Source organism: Chiloscyllium plagiosum, unplaced genomic scaffold (assembly GCF_037043375.1).
Source record: "Chiloscyllium plagiosum isolate Xiang-an unplaced genomic scaffold, Cpla_swu_hap1 HiC_scaffold_4, whole genome shotgun sequence".
NCBI classification, from domain to species: domain Eukaryota; kingdom Metazoa; phylum Chordata; class Chondrichthyes; order Orectolobiformes; family Hemiscylliidae; genus Chiloscyllium; species Chiloscyllium plagiosum.
The window spans coordinates 43,589,911-43,613,933 of NW_028270142.1; the positions used below are offsets into that span (position 1 = coordinate 43,589,911).

Here is a 24,023-nt window from a genome sequence, read left to right on the forward strand (position 1 = left end):
ACAAATCTAGTGGAAGCGCAATTCTTTAACATCTCAACAAAATGTGACAATAATGTAAAACAATGCCCCGACCAAAGCAGTATTGGTGAGTAAGACTCAGCAAAAAAATTAGCTGATTTGCTTGACGTTTGAAAAATATCTTATGCTGACACCAAATAAAGCTATGAAATTAGCCATTTGTATTCTACTGAATATTCATACAGTTGCTATTAGTGAAGGTACACACAGTATGAGCTAGTGCTTACATCAACGACTTAAAATATCTTATGGTCCCTCATGGGAGCTTCCTCAGATAAAATCTGATACTGAGTTTCATATAGGGATATTAAAGATAGGTAACCAAAAACTTGGTTAAAGACTTAGTATGGTAAATAGATCTGCTACCCTGCCCACCCACAACATAACCACAAAAACAAACACAGAAGCAAGCGTGCCAACACACACAGAACATACCCACAATACCCCAGTCTTGGCCAAACAGGCTAACATAGAAACCAGACATAGGGTTTTAAAGGAGTGTCGAGAGGGGAAAGGGAGAGACAGCCAAAGAGATTTAGGGAAAAGTTCTAAAGTTTAGAGTCCACACAGGTTAAGATATAATTGCCAATGGTGAAATAAAAGAAATCAGTTCCGTGTATGAGGCCAGATTTGGAAGCACGTCTAATTCTCAAATTTGAAGTGCTGGAGGTTACAGAGATGGAGATTATTGAGGGATTTGAAAACAAAGAATTTTAAAACTGAGACATTGCTGGACAAAGAGCTAATATAGGTCCACAGGCACAAGGGTGAACAGACTTGATGTAAGTTAGGAAATAGGCAACAAAGCTTTGAATGGATTGAAGTTTATAGAGAATGGAAGGTGAGAGTCTGGCCAAGAGGACCCAACAAATAGAAGTGATATGCGTATTAGAACTTGCAGCATATAGAGTTTATTTTCAGATTCTAAACCATTATTTCATTTCCTCCTATGTTCCCAGTTACATATTAGCCATTACCAGACATAGCCTAAAATGTGAGTGAAAATGGTGATGGTGATTAATTTCTTAACCAAGATGTTATTCAACTTTAAAAATCAAAATGGAGCCCTTAGTTGTAGGTATTGTAAGCCTTCAGTTTGAGGACTGTAACACATATTGTCCTCTATCGTGTTAAACTGATGACCTTTTGTGTAGGTTTCCTGTGGTAGGTTAATTTCATTTATCATGGATCATAGTTAATGTAGATGTCGAGACACGTTTTATTGAATCGGAGTCAAAATGACATCACTGTATAATAAAAATAAGTTACAGAAAAACAAAAAACATCCTGGGAATTCTATTAAAATCGGAGGGTAGTTGTGTCATGTAATGAAGCATCTTAAAATATAGGATAGAATAGAATCCCTAAAGTGTGGAAACAGGGCACCATCCCAACAAGTCCACACCAACCCCACAAAGAGCAACCCACCCAGACCCATTCCCCTAGCCTACGTTTACCAATGACTAACGCACCTAACCTACATATCCCTCAAAACTATGAGTAACTTAGCATTGCCAATTCACCTGACCTGCACACCTTTGGATTGTGGGAGGAAACTCACACAGACATGTGGGAATTGAACCCAGGTCCTTGGTGCTGTGAGGCAGCAGTGCTAACCACTAAGCCACCGTCTAGATTTTTTGATAACCACACAGTGATATTAATAAATGTCTAATCCAGATGGGAACAGTGAGAGAGAAAGCCTGGATCTTTTCGGTCAGTCACTTCTGGAGTGTTTCAACTTCATTATTAAATATCAATTAACAGACAAACAAGGATACTTACAATTTCCCCATCTCTTCCGCCAAAGTCTAGAAAGAGCATTCTCACCCCGTCATCTGAGGAGTTTCTTAATTTCTCGAAGGGATATTGCCAAATCAGCTTTGGCATACTTCCTTCTTGTCCGTCTTTCAAGATAGAAAATCCGTTTGTATAATGAATGGTCAGAAGGCACTCCTGGGTCCTGTATGTACATGCTGCGAATAACAAGAATAACACAATCAATAGAACATTACAACTAGGAAAAGATCCTATGATAGTACACAATTTCATTGTCTGGTGCACATGAGTCTTTGGAACCTGCATTGTGCCATCAAACAGAATAAATCACCATCACCAATAACTTAGAGAAATGCCCCAAGATGTTTAATACAAAGTGCACTTGTTGAAAATTAGGGCTCCCTTTAAAACGGAATTCCTTTAATGTTCTATATTTAGTATTTCCTGTATAGCATACAACCTCATTTAGCTATGTCACAGAAGTAACTAGAAATATAAAACAAATCTCTAACACATGAAAACAGGATTACAAGAATCACATGTCATGATGTTCTGTTGAGTGGACGTCAAAGATTTATCATGCCTTATCATCAGTGCAGTATTTTGAAGAACAGCATGTTTTGGTCTGAAAAGAAATGACAGTTAACCTTCAAATGAAAGTAGGCACAAGGACAAGAGTCATCCTGACATCATGAGTAACCGCCTACAGTCATTTGCAAAAGAGTTCAGACAGGCCATTGACACAACATAGATTGCTAGGCCCCCAGAATATAGTACATCTACAGGAGGAGTTTGGAAGAGAGAAGCAAAGTTCCCGGACAAGACCAGTAGTTCAAGGGAAGAACAAAGACTACAAAACCCCACCACTCCAAACCCAGGTATCCACCATTCCACAGAAAGTTTCCTAATTCTGAATCCGTTAACATATCTATACTGCTGCTTCTTAAACTCAATAAATGAGCTGAAAATTGCCTATTAGGTAATGATCATGAATTCCCCCAAATCTAACACTGCAGTAACTCACCATGACACCTGTAATGTCACCTTACTAATTCACGATCTGTACCACCTAGCAGCAAATGCTTGGAAACATCACCACCTGCATGTTGACCTCCAGGTCACAAGCCATCCTAACAACACTGAATTGCCTGTGGACTTTAGTGTTCAAGAAGGAGCTCACAATTATCATCTCCAGGGCAATTAGTGATGGATAATAAATGCTGGTCTAGCCAATAATAATCCTATTATTGAATAAAGAAAAGTTCAGTCTTCCTAAATAGTTACCAAGCCAAGCAAAAGGTGATTTAAAGCATGGCCAGCGATTAGCTTAGGGAGGAAATTCTGGAGCCCTGGGGTATATGCAACTGAGGGTGATGTGGGAAGTATAAAGGATTAATAGAATTAAATTGTTTTTCTTTCTCTAGATAGCATAAAGCAGAACTGAAGGAAGAGACAGAAAATATGATCAAATTAGCAAGAACACTGCTTCCTGAAGGGTGCAATAACTAAAACTTGCAAGAGACTTCTTTATTGAAGAGTCTTACCTGCATATATTGAATAAACTTGAATGTTCTTTTCATCTCTGCCTCCCAGAGCGTTTCGTAAAATCCCCACAATGAAGGGGCAGCCACCAGTAGTGGGAAAAAGGAAGTAAGGTGTGCACATTAGACCAGAGAAGGAGCAAGAGAATCTGGAGATTGTTGCATAAGGATCGGTGAGCTTGTAGGGTTGAATATATGAACAAGGTGTGGAAGTAGGCCAGTTAACCCTTGGCTTGCTCCATATTCAATAAAAGTGTCTTACCTCAGTCTTTTGATTTCCACATTTCCATCTACCCTTTGATTCCATCGTCTAACAAGAAACCATCTACCTCTGTCTTAAGAATAATGACCTAACTTCACCGCACTTCTGTGACATAGGGTTCCAATGTCACACTACTCAGAGATAAATAAAAATTAATCCTCTGTCTTAAAAAGATATCCTTAATTTGAAACATTGCCCCCACATTTTGGAATGAAAGGAAATATCACATCCACTTCCACCTTGTCAAGACCGCTCAGAATAATGCATACCAATGAAAACAAGTCCAGTCTGTCCTGCATTTCCTCATAAGACAACCCATTCATTCCAAGTGTAAATCTAGTAAACCTCCTCTGAACTGCCTCCGACGCATTTACATCCTTCCTTAAATAAGGAGATCAAACCTGTACACAGTATTCGAGATGTGGTTTCGTCAATATTTATACAAATGAAGGCAGAGACAGACAGAAAGAAAGAAAGACTGTCTGTCTAAATATCAGTTGAGGACAGTCACAGCCTTGGCTGTGATGCCACTCTAGTCAAATTGTCTTTTGAGCAACCTACATCCCAACAGTGATACAATAAATATAGGGGGGGGTGGGTAGAAATAAAACTGGGAGAATTCTTTGATCTCAAATCTTAAAAATGTAACCTTAGTTTCCTAACTCTCTGACACTCATCCACAACAGAAGTGCACGGGAACATTCAGTTATACTGTACATTCCTCACTTTGTACAATAATTAATACCAGAGAAACTAACTGATAGTTACAGTACTCAACAAGAGTTGTCACACTTGTTAATCTACTAACAGTGAGTGGCAATTAAATGCAGAATGGAAAGCTGCTTTATTCTACAAACTCCACACTTCCATTAAGGCATATTTATGGAGCAACCTGTGTATGCTTTCATTTCATACAACAAAACCAGCAACATGCTAGATTACAGATCAATGAAAGCACAGGGCAAACATTCACAAAAATACTACATGTGTCACTTCATCAAAATTGTCACTGCTACGGTATTTAGCTCACCCAGTACAGTTCATTCTGTAATATCAAGTTACCAGTTCACTCCATCTTACTGAAATTTAGTGAGGTGAATCGAATGCCAGCTATTCAACTTCATTGTCTTTATAAATAAAACTTACTGTTTATGAATATTAACTGTACTTGCATCTTATTTCCTACCTCACGCATGGAGTAGCTCTAAATTTACTGCTTTATTCTTTTCACTAAAACTTCTCATCAGCTGACATGACATATTAGTCCTACTCTGGCCTAAGCTCTGCATTCAAGCCATCACTAATATCATTGTACATTCCTGATGGTCAGTTCGAGAGGGTTTTGTTTAATACTGCAGTTATATAGCTGCTGGCCTCCAATTACATAGCTGTACTGTGCAATAACGCAACTCTGAGATCGAAGCATACCACTGAAAGTATCCCAAATTTAGCTTACTGAACAAGCAGCTCTGTGACAGTCTTATGCCTTGTATGGTTAATGTTTAATCTTAGGACCAATCAATCAGGATTGTGCCCACACTCAACATTAAGTATCAGAAGGTCCTGGGAAATTCAGTGTATGTAGAACAGCACAGAAACAGGCCATTCAGTCCAACTGATTTTGTGCACCACACAAGAATTATCTCCTCCCTTTTCAGCTCACCTGATCAACAGATCATTTTATTTTTTTCTTCCTCCTGTTCATCTAGTGTCCTCTTCACGATATCTACTTTTAATACTGATTTCTCTGAGTAAAGAAGTTTCTGCTGCATTCCCTTTTAGATGTATTAATGACCATCTTATATTTATGGCTCCTCGTTTTGCTATAGAGGTCTTGTGACAGAGTGGAAAGTGTCCCTGTCTCTGAGCCAGAATTCAATGTTCAAGTTCCACATCAGGTACTTGAAGGCTATGGAAGGTACTTAATGTAGCCTAACCAGGTGATTATCACCTGCAAACCCTTCCAATATGCCTGATGGTAAGAACCAGAGAGGGTGCTGGTCAATCATATTGCAGATGGCAATAGCAAACCATCACCATTGATCAACATAAATCAATAGGAGTATAGTGCCAGGCAATCTTGGGATACAGTACCTGGAGAGAGATAGAGAATTCAGATGTTCTTCATTGGCGAAAACATCCTTTTTATATCTACTGTATTAAATCTTCCCTTAATTTTAATGACTCAATTCTAGTATCCTCCTCTTTTGTACCTTTCCCAGAGCCTCAATGATATCCTTTCTGTAAAATATATTCTCTCATTGAACTGTAAGTAATACAGTACATAGGATAACCTACTGCTTCAATGTGAAAGAGTGTCATATTTGTTGGCCTGATACCCAAACATATTTGTATTGACAAGGATATGAATTTGCTTTGCAGTGGTGCATGTTTTTCAGTGTTGACTGCAGGCTAATTTAATTGATCTTTTTACTGCGGCATCTGAATGGGAATCCTTTACTATTTAACAATAAGTTTGTCCATTTTCTCAGGTTAATTAAATTAGTTATTTTGGCTTTTTTTTTAAAAACACAACTTACTCATTGTTGCAGGTATTACTGGCAATCTGCCCATCCCTAAAGTCAATTGTGTTGGTTGTTAGGGTTACATATGGGCCTAGATCAGACAAGAATGGCAGGAGCCCAAGAAGCAGCTGACGCTCCAGAGCAGTACAAAGGAAGCACTACACAGTAAGGGTGCTGTCTATCAGATGAAACATTAAGTTGAATCCTATCCCATCCCCTCAGCTAAATATGAAAGACCCCATAGCATTATTTCCAAGATGAGCAGGGGCTTTGTCCCTGGTTTCAAGGTCAATATTTATCCCTCAGCCAGAGAGATGAGAAAAGAAACACCATATTTGGTCATTAGATATTGCTGATTTTGAGATGTTGATGTCTGTAAATCAAATGCTGTGCCAATAATATATCATTATCATTACTACCATCAGGATATACCTACGTAACAGCACTATAAAAAGTACTTTCTTGGCTTTAAAACATTTTGGTATATCCTGAGGTTGTGCAAGGTGCTATTTAAATGCAAGTCTTTTCTTTTTTTCTTTAAAATGGATGTTAATTATACAACTGGATTTTAAAAGATTGATAGCTTATATGGACTTCAGTAAGGCATTCGACAAGGTTCCCCATGGGAGACTGATTAGCAAGGTTAGATCTCACGGAATAAAGGGAGAACTAGTCATTTGGATACAGAACAGGCTCAAAGGTAGAAGACAGAGGATGGTGGTGGAGGGTTGTTTTTCAGACTGGAGGCCTGTGACCAGTGGAGTACCACAAGGATCGGTGCTGGGTCCTCTACTTTTTCTCATTTACATAAATGATTTGGATGCGAGCATAAGTGGTACAGTTAGTAAGTTTGCAGATGACACCAAAATTGAAGATGTAGTGGACAGCAAAGAGGGTTACTTCAGATTACAACAGGATCTTGACCAGATGGGCCAATGGGCTGAGAAATGGCAGATGGAGTTTAATTCAGGTAAATGCGAGGTACTGCATTTTGGGAAAGCAAACCTTAGCAGGACTTATACACCTAATGGTAAGGTCCTAGGGAGTGTTGCTGAACAAAGAGATCTTGGAGTGCAGGTTCATAGCTCCTTGAAAGTGGAGTTGCAGGTAGATAGGATAGTGAAGAAGGCATTTGATATGTTTTCCTTTATTGGCCAGACTATTGCGTACAGGAGTTGGGAGGTCATGTTGCGGCTGTACAGGACATTGGTTAGGCCACTGTTGGAATATTGCGTGCATTTCTGGTCTCCTTCCTATCGGAAAGATGTTGTGAAACTTGAAAGGGTTCAGAAAAGATTTACAAGGATGTTGCAAGGGTTGGAGGATTTGAGCTATAGGTAGAGGCTGAACAGGCTGTGGCTGTTTTCCCTGGAGCGTCAGAGGCTGAGGGGTGACCTTATAGAGGTTTACAAAATTATGAGGGGCATGGATAGGGTAAATAGGCAAAGTCTTTTCCCTGGGGTCGAGGAGTGCAGAACTAGAGGGCATAGGTTTAGGGTGAGCGGGGAAAGATATAAAAGAGACCTAAGGGGCAACTTTTTCACGCAGAGGGTGGTACGTGTATGGAATGAGCTGCCAGAGGATGTGGTGGAGGCTGGTACAATTGCAACATTTAAGAGGCATCTGGATGGGTATATGATTAGGAAGGGTTTGGAGGGATATGGCGCGGGTGCTGGCAGGTGGGACAAGATTTGGTTGGGATATCTATTCGGCATGGTCAGGTTGGACCGAAGGCTCTGTTTCCATGCTGTACATCTCGATGACTATCTATCCTGACACAATTTAATTTTTACTTTCCAGCTATTTCCTGACATCTATTCTTAAATAAATTATAAAGCTCTCAAACTGCTGTGGTGGTATTTGAACTTGTATAATCTATAATGTCTGATATTACCTGGATTACCATTCAGTCCAATAACGTAACTTTGGCATTACCGCCAGACTCATTACATCACAGCAAAAGAACTATAGATTTGAATTATTACTTTCAGCACAATGCACTGTAGAAAATTTCCTGAAAGAGTCATCAGAATAATCCCACTGCCTCTTTAGTAACCAAGTGTCTTTTTTTTAAAGAAATGCGTGGATTTTGTAATCATTAATGCAAGAAATATTTGTGTGAAACGAAGTGTTTTAATCTTTTTGCACCTGGTATTTCCCTTTCCCAGATTTGGCACTTCAAGGATCTCCCTGATCTTTTCTAACCGTTAAGCTTAACCTCGAGTCTCAGATCATGGTCTATAAATTTATGTTGTTCCTTATTAATTGTACTTTATAGAATCATAGAATTTCTACAATGTGGAAGCAGGCCATTTGTCCCATTACATCCACATCAGCCCTCTGAAAGAACATCACACCCAGACCCACCCCCCCATTATATTCCTGTAATCCTACATTTCCCCTGGCTAATCCACCTAACCTGCACATCCTGGACACTATGGGTAATTTAGTACGGTAATTCCACCTAACCTGCACATCTTTGGACTGTGGACTGTGGGAGGAAACCGATGCAGGAACAGGAAACTCCACACAGACAGCTGTCCAAGGCTGGAATTGATTACCTAGCACTGAGGCACACCAGTGCTAATGGCTGAACAACCGTGCTGCCCACATAAATGTGGTTGTCACATTCCCCGTGCCATGGCTAGGCAAACACAGAACTTGCAACAGAGAAACGTGGGTAACTGGCCCAACTGATCCATGTTAATGCTTACACCTCCTCTCACCCCATTCCATCTCACTTGATCCGCTTATGGTTTGATCATGTGTTTATTCAGCTTTTGTCTAATTGCATCTATGCTATTTACCTCAACCCTGTTGTAACAAGATTCACATTCTCTCTATTATTTGGGTACAGAATTGCATCTATTTTCTATTATACACAACAGTAATGGGTCAAGGTCTCAGGCAGACACATACTGGACAACAGCCAGGAAATCAGGAGTTCGAATGCCAAGTAGTAAATGTTTAGTTCCCTTCCTGGGTCATCGTGAATTCACCCTGTCATAAGGTGGTCATGATGTGGAGGTGTCAGTGTTGGACTGGGTTGTACAAAGTTAAAAATCACACAGGTTATAGTCCAACAGGTTTTTTGGAAGCACATGTTTTCGGAGCACTGGTCCTTCATCAGGTGGTTATGGAGTATAAGATTGTAGGACACAGAATTTATAGCAAAAGTTTACAGTGCGATGTAACTGAAATTATATACTGAAAAAGAACTGGATTGTTTGTTATGATTCTCATCTTTTAAAATGACCATGTTGGTTTCAGTTCTTTCATATGTAAATCCCAGAACTTTCTTAAAGTTACATTCTCAAGTGAACTTTAACAGTATGTGCCATGTTGGCCCAGATAATGCATTGAAGGAGTGAGGTGCCCTGTGTGAGGCTGTCTGTCCCCAATGTTCAGACTAATTCTAATCTAAAAAAGGGATTGACAGAATCTTACATGGATTCTTGCAGTTTTTGAGCAAAATAAATTCTGTAAGTATAACTTCACCCCACAAACGTGTGTGTGTGTGCACGTGCGCATGTAGGGGGATATCTGAATTCTGCGAGTGTATGTATGTGTGTGTGAGAGTCAGAGTGTAAAGGGGTGCAAGTCTGTGAGAGGGTGCATGTGAGCATGAGAGACACAGCTCGTGTATGAGAGAGGGTCTGCGTGAGTGTATTGGTCTGTAGGAGTGCGTGTGTGTCTGCGTGTGTATGTGTCTAGTTCAATGGGGTCACACGTAGTGTGACATGAACTCAAGGTCCCGGTTGAGGCCATCCCCATAGCTACCAAACTTGGCTATCAGCCTCTGCTCATCCACTTTGCGTTGTTGCCTGTCCCGAAGTCCACCTTGGAGAATGGTCACCCGAAGGTCTGAAGTCGAATGTCCTGGACCACTGAAGTATTCTCCAACTGGGATGAACACTCCTGTCTGTTGATTGTTGTGCGGTGTCCATTCATCCGTTGATGAGACCAAGCAGAGGCTACAATAATGTACCATGCCTCAGGACATCCTTGCCTGCAGTGTATAAGATAGACAACATTGGCCGAGTCACATGGTTACCTGCCACATACATGGTGGTATCCGTGTTGACACTCTGACACATCTTGCAGCATCTACTGTGACAAGATTGTATGCTGTTGTCCTGAAAGCCGGGCTGTTTGCTGCGAACAATGATCTGTTTGAGATTTGGTGGTTGTTTAAAGGCGGAGGAGTGGGAAAGGTCTTGGTGAGGTGCTCATTCGCATTGATAATGTGTTGCAGGCCGCGAAGAACATGGCGTAGCTTTTCAGCTCATAAGAAGTATTGTCGGTTGCAGCTTGTGTCTGTCTCCTGAGGAGGTCATTACAGTTTCTAGCTGTAGCACGTCGGATCAGGCGGTCTTGTAAGAACGGCACACGATGCTCAACTCATTGACCGCCAGTTCCGAAGTGCCACAGCGAGAAACCGTAATGACCTCCTCAGGAGACAGACATGAGCTGCAACCGACAGTATACCCATCATTGTCCAGTACTTCCCAGGAGCCGAAAAACTACGCCATGTTCTTTGAGGATGAGCACCTTGCCAATACTTTCCCCATGCCTCCACTTCTTGCCTTTAAACAACCACCAAACCTCAAACAGATCATTGTTCATAGCAAACTGTCTGGCTTTCAGGACAACACCGTACAACCCTGTCACGGTAGATGCTATCCCCATTACACATGGGGACACCACCCACCACGTACATGGCAGGTACTCATGTGACTCGGTCAACGTTGTCTATTTCAAACGCTGCAGGCAAGGATGCCCTGAGGCATGGTACATTGGTGAGAACACGAAGAGGCTATGGCAATGGTTGAATGGACACTGTGCAACAATCAACAGACAGGAGTGTTCCCTCCCAGTTGGAGAACACTTCAGCGGTCGGGGACATTCGACCTGGGACCTTTGGGCGACCATCCTCCAAGGGTTCATGTCACACAACAGGTGACCCCATTTCACTACACATACAGACAGACACCGACTGACCAATACACTCACGCAGACCCTCTCTCAGATGCTCACACATTCACACACACCCTCTCACAGACCTATACCCCTTTACACTCTCACAAATACTCTCTCAGACACTCATACACCCCGCACACATACATGCAAAAGTGCGTGCGCGCGCGCACACACACACACACATTTGTGGGGTGAATTTGTACTTGCAGAATTACATTTTATTTTGCTCAAAAACTGGAAGAATCCATGTAAGATTCTGTAAATCCCTGTTTAGAAATAGAATTAGTCTGAAGATTGGGGCACAAACAAACAGTCTCATTAAAGGCACCTCACGACTTCAGTGCATTATCTGGGCCAACATGGCACCGATTGTTAAAGTTCACTTGAGAATGTAACTTTAAGTTCTGGGGTTTACATATGAAGGAACTAAAACTAATATGTTCATTCTAAAAGATGAGAGACTCAACAAACAATCCAGCTCTTTTTCAATACATAACTTCAGTTACATCACACTGTAAACTTTTGCTATAAATTCTGTGTCCTACGATCTTATACTCCACAAACCACCTGATTAAGGAGCAGTGCTCCGAAAGCCAGTGCTTCCAAACAAACCTATTGGACTATAACCTGGTGTTGTGTGATTTTTAACTTTGTCATAAGGTAGTTTGAGAAAGGCGGCAAACTGGTGCCTTACCAGCTTGGGCTGCTCTAAACAAGGTCTTCTTTAACCTTGAGATATGTTGACAACTCCAGTGGAAATGTCACACAACAGAAAGCTTCCTCTCACCAAAATGTACGACATGACAGATACTCACTGATTGTGACTTCTTTAGTTAGTTCGGCTGCATTGTGGCAGCCCTGTACAATTTGCCTGGTCCAGTTGGACAAACTGGAGTTGGTCTCGACACGGAAGAGATGAGTCTCGATGCCTTGGCGTGTTCCAGTGCGAGTGGCAAAAGACAGCTCCCCACCTGGTTGTGGTGAATCTCTCCCCACACCAGAATGAACCAATCTGCAAAACAGGACAGACACACACACACTCATCATAAACTTGAAATAACTGAAGTCCACAAATTTGTCCATGGGAAATCTGGCATTGGAAATGATTGAGAACACAAACAGGAAGTGGCATTCAGGCCTTTCAGCTTGTAGAACTGAGCCAGATGAGAGAGGTCACAGTTTTGGAAGGTTTGTTTTTAATGCGTACATGGATTGTGGCAGTCGCTGACTGGACCAATATTTATTACCCATTCTAATTGCCTTCGAGGTGGTGGTGATGAGCTGCTTTCTTGAACTTTGGGTCTAGGTAAACCTGCAGTGCTTTTAGGCAGAGAGTTCAGGGGCTGCCTTCTCACTCTGTTCTATTAGTTGACACGGTCACACTGTCACACGCTATTTGTGTTGACATACATGGTATATAGTCTCAGACAGAAGCAGAATTAGAAGAATTCATCGATATCCTCAATAATAATCAATTCTAATAAACTTAGACATAGTGCACAAGGAAGCATTAGATTCTGAGATACCAACCAAATTTCAATTGGCACAAAACAACATATTTAAGTTAGCAAAAAATGTCCCGAAGTAGCTAATATATTGTTCTACATACAAAAAGCCATCACCATAAATCTAATATCTGCAGGCTGATGAGGTTACGGCTAATATGTTTCCATCGCAAAGTCACAAAACTAGAGTATTATATCCTGCCTTTTCTGCAACATCTCAGATTTCAATTTTTAAATTTAACACCTTATTACAAAAGCATCCATTATACTATTTCCCATGGAGTAGCTTCTGAATATTTACAAGCTAAATCTAGACATACCATATTTATTTGCAAGTAATGCATTACCTCAGTGATTTCAGATTTTCCCAAAATCTTAATCAGCTGAGGGTTTCTTTATTTAAAGCTTGAAACCATTCCCTCTTCACCACACTGGCAGCCATCTCTGCCCATGCAGTCTCCCTCCCCACTTTTTAGATTCCCTACAGTATGGAAACAGGCCATTTGGCCCAACAAGTCCACAATGACCCCTCTGAAGAGTAACCCACCCAGACCTATTACCCCTTGACTAATGCGCCTAACATTATGGGCAATTCAACATAGCCAATTCACCTGACCTGCACGTTTTTGGATTGTGGGAGGAAACCAGAGCACCCGGAGGAAACCTACGCAGACACAGGGAGAATGTGCAAACTGCACACAGACAATTGCCCAAGGCAGGAGTTGAACATAGGTCCCTGGTTCTGAGGGGCAGAAGTGCTAACCACTGAGCCACCGTGCTGCCCCACTTTAGTGTCCTTATCTCTTCCCAACACCAATGTGGCCTCCCAACCTACATTTCAGCTCCTGTGGCTTCCCCGTTTAACTCATCCTTTTGATGGGTTCCCCCAATACTTCCATCCTCTAAATCTCCCTCTTACATGTGGCCACTTCTCAAAGAGACAGCTCTCTAACCCACCTGTTGGCATCAGCAAAACAGTGACTGGCCTTTATTAGCTGGGCCTAAACCTTGTAATCCTCTGCTCCTAGCATCCTGCTCCACCTCACTCCCATCCCTAGGCTGCTACAGTTTCATTTTTTGCAACAGTGACAACACTACATTGGATGTAAAGCACTTTGGGACATCTGGGGGTTGTGAATGGCACTATATAAATACAAGGGTAAGAACTTTGAAATGGAGGCATCACCAGACCATGAATCAAAACAATTCAACACAGTGGCTGGCAAGTGAAGGAGGCTTAGTGGGAGGTAGTGTGTGCCAGTAGAATTTAGATTGAGATCCAGTTTATGGAGAATGCATGATTGGTGGCTACTCAAGAGAGCAATCATGTTGAAAAAGTGAAGGTAACAAAAGAATAGATAAGGGTCTCAAATACAGATGGGCTTGAGAGAGGGCAAGAGATGTCAATGTTACTGTACTTAGTACTGCCACCTTAATCATAGAAACAGGATTCATTCAAGATTTCTGGATGTTCGAAGCAAGCTTCATTATCTGCTAGGCAGATTATATGGATCCTTGTAAATGTTCTGAATAACGGACAGTTGAAGAGGAGCTGATTAATGAATCCAGCTAGGGAGCTTGTGAATTATTTTTTATGATGGGTTTCATCACCACTATTGGAAATGAATGAGTTGCATTTTAACAGTATTATTTCCAGATATTTATCCAAACTTTTTTTTTAGTTCAACATATTAACCAGGCAGATGTGAAGTTCATGACATTCAAAGACTCAGGGCCGATTTATATTCATTGCTTAATTCATGAAAACACAAGAACTTCACTGAATGGAAAAGTTAGTGTTCACTCCTAATTGCTTTCACTCAGTATATTCACATGACCACATCCAACAGCATACCACGCATAGGGAAAATTCCAAAATTTAAATACACCAACCCAGGAACTATGTGACTCGTCACTGGAGCTGTCAGTCTAACATGGATTTTTTTCCAAAGCTACATACACTGTTAATTTCATAGACAGAATTAGATTCATGTTTGGAAGCTTACTTGCACTCACTGTCACTTTGACCTATTACATATCTCATGAAATTTTAAATAATTTCTTGGCAATTCATTTATGGTTCCAGAAAACAAAAGTGCAATGTCAAAATAGCACACTGACAGTTGTTTAATTTCTGAGATCTCTTATTAATTTGCTCCCATTTCCTACCTTGTTTTACCCATTGAGCCATAGAGATATATAGCACGGAAACAAACCCTTCGATCTAACTCATAAATGCCGACCAGATATCTTAACCTAATCTAGTTCCATTTGCCAGCACTTGGCCCATATCCCTCTAAAGCCTTACTATTCATGTACTCATCCAGGTGCTTTTTAAATGTTGCAATTCTACCAGCCCCCACCACTTCCTCTGGCAGCTCATTCCATACACTTACCACCCTCTGCGTGAGAAAGTTGCCTCATAGGTCCCTTTTAAATCTTTCCCCTCTCACCCACAACCTATCCCCTCCAGTTTTGGACTCCCCCACCCCAGGAAAAAAAACGTTGTCTATTCACCCTACCCATAGTTAAAAATCACACAACACCAGGTTATAGTCCAACAGGTTTAATTGGAAGCACACTAGCTTTTGGAGCGTCGCTCCTTCATCAGGTGGTTGTGGAGGACACAATTATAGGACACAGAATTTATAGCAAACATATAGCATATATGCATGTATGAGTGTGGGTATTTTTCAAAGTATAATTTCAGTTAAATCACACTAAGTTTTTGCTATAAATTCTGTGCCTTACAATTGTGTCTTCCACAACCACCTGATGAAGGAGCGACGCTCCGAAAGCTAGTGTGCTTCCAATTAAACCTGTTGGACTATGACCTGGTGTTGTGTGATTTTTAACGTTCTGCACCCCAGTCCAACACCGGCATCTCCAAATCACCCTACCCATGCCCTTCATGATTTTATAAACCTCTGTAATGTCACCTCTCAGCCTCTTGACGCTCCAGCCTATTTAACCTCTCCCTATAGCTCAAACCCTCCAACCTTGGCAACATCCTTGTAAATCTTTTCCTAACCTTTTCAAGTTTCACAACATTCTTCCTATAGCAGGGATATCAAAATTGCACAGAGTATTCCATTAGTGGCCTAATCAATATCCTCTACAGCTGCAAAATGACCTCTCAACTCCTATACTCCTAATGCGCTGACCAATGAAGGCAAGTGTACCAAACACATTGCTCACTATCCTATCTACCTGTGACTCCACTTTCAAGGAACCTGCATTCCAAGATCTCTTTGTTCAGCAACACTCCCCAGGACTGTACCATTAAGTGTATAAGTCCTGCCCTGATTTGTTTTTCCAAAATGCAGGACCACACGTTTATCTAAATTAAACTCCATCTGCCACTCCTCGGTCCCTAAGCCCACCTGATCAAGATTTTAGATTACTTACAGTGTGGAAACAGGCCCTTTGGCCCAACAAGTCACACCGACCCGCCGAAGCGCAACCCACCCAGACCCGTTCCCCTACATTTACCCCTCCCCCTAACACTATGGGCAATTTAGCCTGGTCAATTCACCTAACCTGCACATTTTGTTTGGACTGTGGGAGGAAACCGGAGCACCCAGAGGAAACCCACGCAGACACTGGGAGAATGTGCAAACTCCACACAATCAGTTGCCTGAGGTGGGAATTGAACCCGCGTCTCTGGCGCGGTGAGGCAGCAGTGCTAACTACTGTGCCACCGTGCCACCCATTGTAATCGGAGGTAACCTTCTTCACTGTCCACTACACCTCCAACTTTGGTATCATCTGCAAACTTACTAACTATACCTCCTGTATTCACATTTAAATCATTTATATAAATGACAAAAAGTAGTGGACCCAGCACTGATCCTTGTAGCACACCACTGGTCACAGGCCTCCAGTCTGAAAAGCAACCATCCACCACCACCCTGTCTTCTAACTTCGAGCCAGTTCTCTATCTAAATAGCTAGTTCTTCCTGTATTCCATGTGATCTAACCTTGCTAGCCAGTCTACCATGAGGAGCCTTGTCTAACGCCTTGCTGACCTCCATAGAGATCACATCCACCACTCTACCCTCAATCTTCTTCGTTATTTCTTCAAAAAACTCAAATCAAGTTAGTGAGACATGCTTTCCCATGCACAAAGCCATGTTGACTCTCCCTAATCAGTCCTTGCCTTTCCAAGTACATGTAGATCCTCTCGCTCAGAATTCAATCCAACAACTTGCCTGCCACTGATGTCAGGCTCACTGGCCTATAGCTCCCTGGCTTTTCCTTACCACTTTTCTTAAATAGTGGCACCATGTTAGCCATAGTCCAGTCTTCCGGCACCTCGCTTGTGGCTATCAATGATAGATGAAGTTGGGCTGACAATGTTTTGCCAGAACCCTCTCAAAGGCTACCTACTCTTTGAGCAGTGTCTCAATGGGTAGGAGCCTCACCTCTGAGTCAGAAGATTGAAGCTTCAAATTCCATTCCATTTTTGAGTTTTAAAAAAAAAACTGGAGGAGTCAGCTATAAGGTCGGGACAGAAGAGATCGTAAACTGTTCATGATTGAGAGACCCCCTTGGCAGAACAGCAGGTAAATTCTTCCTGGTGTGCGGGAGTTAATATAAAAAATAGATTATCTGGTTGTTATAGCATTGCTGTTTGTCAGATTTTGCTGTACACCATTTGGTTGCTGTCTTTCTATGTATGAAATATAATCGCTGGTGTAAAGTACTTTATGATGGTTAAACAACTTGGACCATCATCAGGTCTAATAAAAATGTTTCATTTTTCTTTCTAAACGTTTGTATGAGCCTAGCCCAATTCCATCTGTAGACAAGTGCCTCGGGAATTTGCACTCTGTTCCAGATGGATTTCTCCCAAAGTTTTTGTTTCCCATTTCATCTTATGATTGAACAGACATGATTTCCATACACATGGGCTTAAGGTTATTTTTAATAATACTTTATTTTCTTGCTTCCTTGCCCATTTTTCCTGCTTCTATGCTGTGTTCTTGATGATTTCTCAGGTTTTGATTTATGGTCTCAGTTTTGCTCATAGTGAAGTTGAATGTCACCCCTGCCACTTCATGGGAATCAAGTTCCTTCCCTCCTGATCCTTTGATCTATAAGCAACAGCACAGGGAACTACACAGAAATTACTGAACAGAAGCAGGTCTTTCAACACCAACTGACAGCCAGACTACTACGACCACTAGGACTCATGACAGCACAAAAACCAACAGCCACTCTCACAAAAACTCACCAGGACAGAGGACCCGATACCCAGCATGAGCAAAACCAACATAGTGTACAAAGTCCCATGCAAGGACTGCACAAAACACTACATAGGGCAAACAGGAAGACAGCTAACAATCCGTATCCATGAACGCCAACTAGCCACAAAACGACACGACCAGCTATCCTTAATAGCCACACACGCAGATGACAAGCAACATTAATTCAACTGGGACAACACTACTATTATAGGACAAACCAAACAGAGAACAGCCAGGGAATTCCTAGAGGTATGACACTCATCCACAGATTCAATCAATAAGCACATCGACCTGGACCCAATATACCAACCACTGCAGCGGACAGCTGGAAGTGACAACCAGAAGCGGCAGATTCAAACCACTACAAATGGTGGAGGAAAGATCACAGAAGCGCTTCACAGGAGGCTCCCAAGCACTGAGGATGTCACCTAGACAGGGGACGAAACGTCTGCAACACAAATTCCCAGCTCGGCGAACAGAACCACAACAACGAGCACCCGAGATACAAATCTTCTCACAAACTTTGAACTCATCTAACCTCCTCCAAATATCCTTCTATTTATAGAGTTGTGCAGCACAGAAACAGGTCTTTCAGTCCAACCTGTCCATGCTGATCAGATATTCTAATCTAATCCCATTTGTCAGCACTTGGCCCAATTCTCTCTAAACCCTTCCTATTCATATACCTATCCACATGCCTTTTAAATGCCATCATTTCTTCTGGCAACTCATTCCATTCATGCACCACTCTCTGCGTGAAAACGTTGTCCTTTAGGTCTCTTTTATATCTCATCTCAAACCTACGGCCTCTAGTTTTGGACTCCCTCACCTCAGGAAAAAGACCTTGGTTATTCACCCTATCCATGTCCTTCATGATTTTATAAACCTCTATAAAGTCACCCTTCAGCCTCTGACACTCCAGGGAAAACAGATTCAGCCTCTCCCTATAGCTCAAATCCTCCAACCTCATCAACATCTTATACATGTTTTCTGACATCCTTTCAAGTTTAACATCTTTCCTACAGCAAGGAGACCAGAATTGAAAACAGTATTCCAAAGGTGGCCTAACCAAAGTTTTCTCTCTCTCCCTCATGTACTTGTGTTTCTTATCTTAAAATGCATCTTTATTGTTCATTTCAAGTACGTCTAATACTAGCAAGTTCCACAGTCTCAGACTCGCAGCGAGTTCAAATGAAGTCCCTTTACTCAATTCGATTTAATTGTGGTGACCTGATGAACTACTGATCTTCAGATTCTTCTCAAAGCTCATCTTAAATTTTCTTGTTGCTTTTGAAAGTCTAAGAGGCTTTGGCTATAAAATTTGTCTTATCCCAGCTCCTACTGAACACTAAATGGACAAAGCACCAGAAACCCCTACTTCTGACTAGACCCCACCCACAGCTGGCAAATTCAGAAGGACGTTGAAGTTTGGGGCAGGGGGAGTGCATAGCAGTTTGAAATATTTGCTCTGTAATTTTACAGGCTGGGCAAATGAGAACAGGACCTATAATTCCACTTCAAACACTTAAACCCAGGGTAAGCATTTAAAGCTCTGGAGTCTTCATGTTAAATTGCATTGTTCAGTAACCTTTTCTGTTTTTAAGAGCAAGGGAATGAAAATTTTACAAGTAACACAGTTGCAAACAAACTAATATTGCTGAAAACAGACTCAGGGTAAAGAAACCAGACAGACAGACATTCTTAAAGCTGTTTCCTATGATTCAGAGGAAGGGGTTTTATGATACGAAATGAGCTGGTGACAGAACAACAATGCTAGGTTGTGGAGGCTGGGTCATGGTCGGGTCATGGGAGAAAAATCACCTGGCAATGATCAACCTTCCATTCATTTGTCTCAGGAAACCTTTCAAAGCTTCACTAAAGGCCAATGCCCTGGCACAGTGAGCTGGACTTTTCACGAGGCAGCTAATAATTTATTCCTTCCTTAGTTCTGACCAACCCCTCCCCTCCCAAACTACATAAATGATACAAATAAATAACTGGGATTTTTCCAGCAGTAATTCCATTATGGAATTCAGTGACATTTCCTTGTAATTAGTGGCTTGAAATCAAAGACTGTAAAATGATTCACTAAAGTTTTTTTTTAAAACAAAGATAAATCCTTTCTGCCCATTCTTAAAGCTATTTGGTCAACCATACTCATCTGCCCCTCTTCTTCAGCAATCCCTCTGGAGCGGCACGGTGGTTAGCACTGCTGCCTCACAGCGCCAGGGACCTAGCTTCAATTCCAGCCCCGGGTGACTGTGCCCTCATTCTCCCAGAATCTGCTCCAGTTTCCTCCCACAGTCTAAAGATGAGCAGGTTCGGTGGATTGATTATGCTAAATTGTCCATAGTGTCCAGGGATGTACAGACTAGGTGTTTTAGCCATGGGAAATGCAGGGTTACAGGGACCAGGTGGGGGTCTGGGTGGGATACTCTTCAGAGGGTTAGACCATAAGACATAGGGGCAGAAATTAGGCCATTTCAGTCCATTGAGTCTGATAAATATTCAGTCATGGCTTAAGTTTCTCAATTCCATTCTCCTGCTTTCTCCCCGTAACCCTTGACAATCAAGAGCCTATCTTGGTTTTAAAATACTCAGTGACCTGGCCTCCACAGCCCTCTGTGATACTGAACTTAATGGGCTGAATGGCCTCTTTCTGCACTGTACAGATTCTACGAACAATGATCTGATCTGAGGGAATCTGAAGTGCAAAACAGATACTAGCATCCAAATATTCCAAGAATTTGTAGGTTTGGTACATGTATACAGCACCTGTAAAGGAAGCAGCAGCACTACTCTAATGCTAGCATTAAGCAGGACTTGAACTCAAAACCTTCAGAGGTCAGAGTACTACTCCCACTGAGCCACAGTTCATACCCAGGTGAGCAGATTCAGGGGTAATTCCATAAGGTCACAGTAAACAGGTCCAACAATGGACATCTGCTTTAAGTTGCCAAAAGCTAATTAAGCCTTAAGTTTATGAGGAGGTCAAGTGATGCAATGGTAGCAAACGTATACCTGAATCTCCTGACTCAGAGGTAAGTCCCACCTTGCTCAATACCATCTTCAAACAGGTTGATTACAAAAATATCTTGAGTTTTAAATTTCTGATTCGAGCTGAACTTTGTCTCACCATTTATGCACCTGACCACAAGATGGCACATCCACCTGCTTTAAACGTTAACCCATAAATGAAGCAAGAGAGGTCCTAGTGCACCAATTTGCACCAAGAAGAAGCAGCTTTAACATTTTAAAAATACTTCTGCAGAGGTGTAATCTAAAGAAAAAAACTCTCCAATCCAAAGGAAGGAGATTTTAGGAACAACTTGATACCGAAAGGGGTTGAAGAAACATTCTTAGGAAAGGAAGTCAAGACGTTTAGAGGAGGAATTCCATAGCTGAGAGCCCAGGCAACTGACCGAAACAGACAGCAAATGGTGGAGTGAGGGGATAAAGGGCAAGAGGTCAGAATCATGAGATTTGGAGGGGTGCTGCAGAGCCCAGGGAGGTTAGGGCATTTGTAGCCATGGAGAAATTTAAACAAGAGAATTGGAATTTTCAAAAGTGACACATTGGTGTATCACTCTGTTGGTACATTGTAGCCAGGTTGTTCTGGTAATTAACTGGAGACTGTCTCTGAGTAACTCAGGGCAAGGCAATCTCATTTCACTGATTTACATTGATCAAATTGACGTGGCCAGGATTACATGGACAAGATGAAGTCACTGAAGTTTTTCATATCAGAGTGATGAATTACAGGATACAATGCGAATTTCAGAATCACTTTGATGCAGGATTAAATTCGCCCTCTACTCTCCCCACACCCTCTCTATAGGAGATGCAAACGTTCAATAATTATCCAAGTCTGCAGTCGAAAGACCTAGAGGAATATAATACAAATGAAGTACATACAAAGCCTTAGTTAGATCACACCTGGGGCACTCTAAATATTTCTCAGTTGCTGGCCTTGGAAGGAGTACAGAATAAATTTACCAGAATGATAGACTTTAAATTTAAATTACAAAAAGAGGGATAGCACAATTAATTGAAAGTTGTTAGAAGGTTAAGGAATAATTTTAATTTAGTGTTCAAGGTGTTATGGAGAACGGATGGTTTCTCCCTGAATGTTCATACTCCATTAATGAGGGAGTCTCGGGGCACAGGTTAAAAATTAGAGTCAATCTTTACAGGAAATATTTCTTTATACAAAGCTGGTAGAAGTTTGAAACTCTCTTTCAATAAATGGCAAATGATGCTGGATCAGTTGATAATTTTAAATAAGAGATTGATTTAGTTAGCCAGATATGTTAAAGATATGTAGTAAATGCAAGTATGTGCAGTTAAGCCACAGATTAATTGTGATCTCGTTGAATGGTAGAACAGGCTCAGCAAGCTGAATGGCCTCAAGTTCCTATGCTCCTTTGTTCAAAATAAGGAAGGCTAATCATGTACAATGTGCAGTGAAGGAAATGATTAGATCTAAAGAATATAAGGTAAGAAATACTTGTCAAAGTCTTATTAGTTTCAGTTTAATTAAACTTACGTTGATTTTTTTAAAGCCAGCATTTATTGCCCATCTTTAAATACCCCAAAGAAAGTAGTCATCAGTCACTGCTGTTCCTGTGGTGTAAATACACCTATTGTGCTGTTAGGAAGTCAGTTTCAGAGCTTTGTCCCAGTGACAGTGCAGGATCAGTGATATGATTTTAAGTCAGTATGATGTGTGGTTGGGAGAGAAACTTCCAATGGTTCTGGTACCCTTGCCTGTCTGGGTGGTTGAGGTTTGAAGGTTTGGAGATTTGGTGAGTGACTGCAGTGTACCTTATAGATTGTGCATACTGCTGCCACTCATTGGCTGTGGAAGGATTCAATATTGAAGGTGGTGGACAGGATGCCTTTTAAACTGGCCGCTTTCTCTGGATGGTGTGAAGTTTTTTTTGAGTGCCTTGTAAATGGTGGATAGGTTCTGGGAAGTCAGGTGGTCAGTTACTCACCATAAATTTCCCAGCGTCTGACCTGACCTTGTACCCATTGTATTTACATGGTCGATGAGCTGAGAAGCTCTTGCAATGAAAAGGAAGTCAAGTTTCTGTTGGTAAATTGAAGAACGTTTTTAATTATAAAAAGGGAAGTTTGTCCCCTCTCCTTACCTGGTAGCAAGCAAAGGGTAAGTGTGAGCAGGACTGGACCAGGATTCCTTCATGCGAGGCATGCTGGGATAAATCACCATGTCCTTTTCGGTCAGCACTACCAGAACAGGCTTCCATTGTCTCTTTTCATTCTCTCCCATTGTCTAGATTGAGAGAGAAATGGACCGCATTAAGGAGTTATCAATCCCATCTCCATTCAAATAACAAACAACTGCATTAATATAGCTCCTTTTACTACTTCAAACACATTAATCAGCAATTTAACAATGAACTAGGTAAGCGGATTTGCAGTATTACTGGAGAGATAAGCACTGACACAGAACACCTTTGCCCTTCTGTGAAACAGCAGCTGTGGGATCTTTATACCCAGCTGAGAGGAGAGACAAGCTCTCTCCATCTGAAAGATAGCACCGTTAGCAGTGCATAAGCTCCTCAGGACTGTATTTTATTCAGTTGTTGCAAACACTCCAAGCTGCCCTTATCACAATATTAAATTTCAAGTTTAGTTAGGGACCACCCTGTAAAAAATGAGTTCAGGTTTTAATTTTCCTTCAGTTTATAAGTTAGAAGCTTAGCAGACCAGCTAGACAGAATAAATCAGTATCTCCGGTCATCATCAGCTCACATTGATTTCTATCCAACATGCCATCTTTGGAGCGGAGTATCCTGAACGCTCTCCAAGACTTGCACACAAGCACAATTAAAAAAGGGGCAGACATCCCCCATTCATATCATGCAGGGAGTCCCTGGGCTATGAATATGTTCCATTCCTGAGTACGTTAATAAGTCAGTTTCTATGCAAGTTGGTACACAATGCAGGACAATATAAAATAGCCAATTGTAAGTACGCAAACATATGCCTGGTGTAACCTTAATATTAATATGGGGTCTTGTTTAAGTACAAGCATTGGATGTTTGTAAATCAGGGACCTGTATTCCTTTCTCACCTGCAGTTACTTATGAAGGTGGGACAGAGTTAATGCAATTGGGCATCCAGGAAATTTCAAGGTA

General features: G+C 41.5%; 1 protein-coding gene across 1 annotated transcript in view; it reads right to left on the reverse strand.

Annotated features, from left to right (window-relative positions):
• Window positions 1–24,023, reverse strand: part of sntb1 (syntrophin, basic 1) — a 126,964-nt gene that overhangs the window by 11,186 nt on the left and 91,755 nt on the right. Inside the window, exons 5-7 of the mRNA XM_043688683.2 lie at window positions 23,013–23,155; window positions 11,921–12,117; window positions 1,804–1,994 (exon numbers count right to left, since the gene is read on the reverse strand). Coding sequence (XP_043544618.2) covers window positions 1,804–1,994; window positions 11,921–12,117; window positions 23,013–23,155 — 531 coding nt within the window. The remainder of the gene's footprint in view (window positions 1–1,803; window positions 1,995–11,920; window positions 12,118–23,012; window positions 23,156–24,023) is intronic.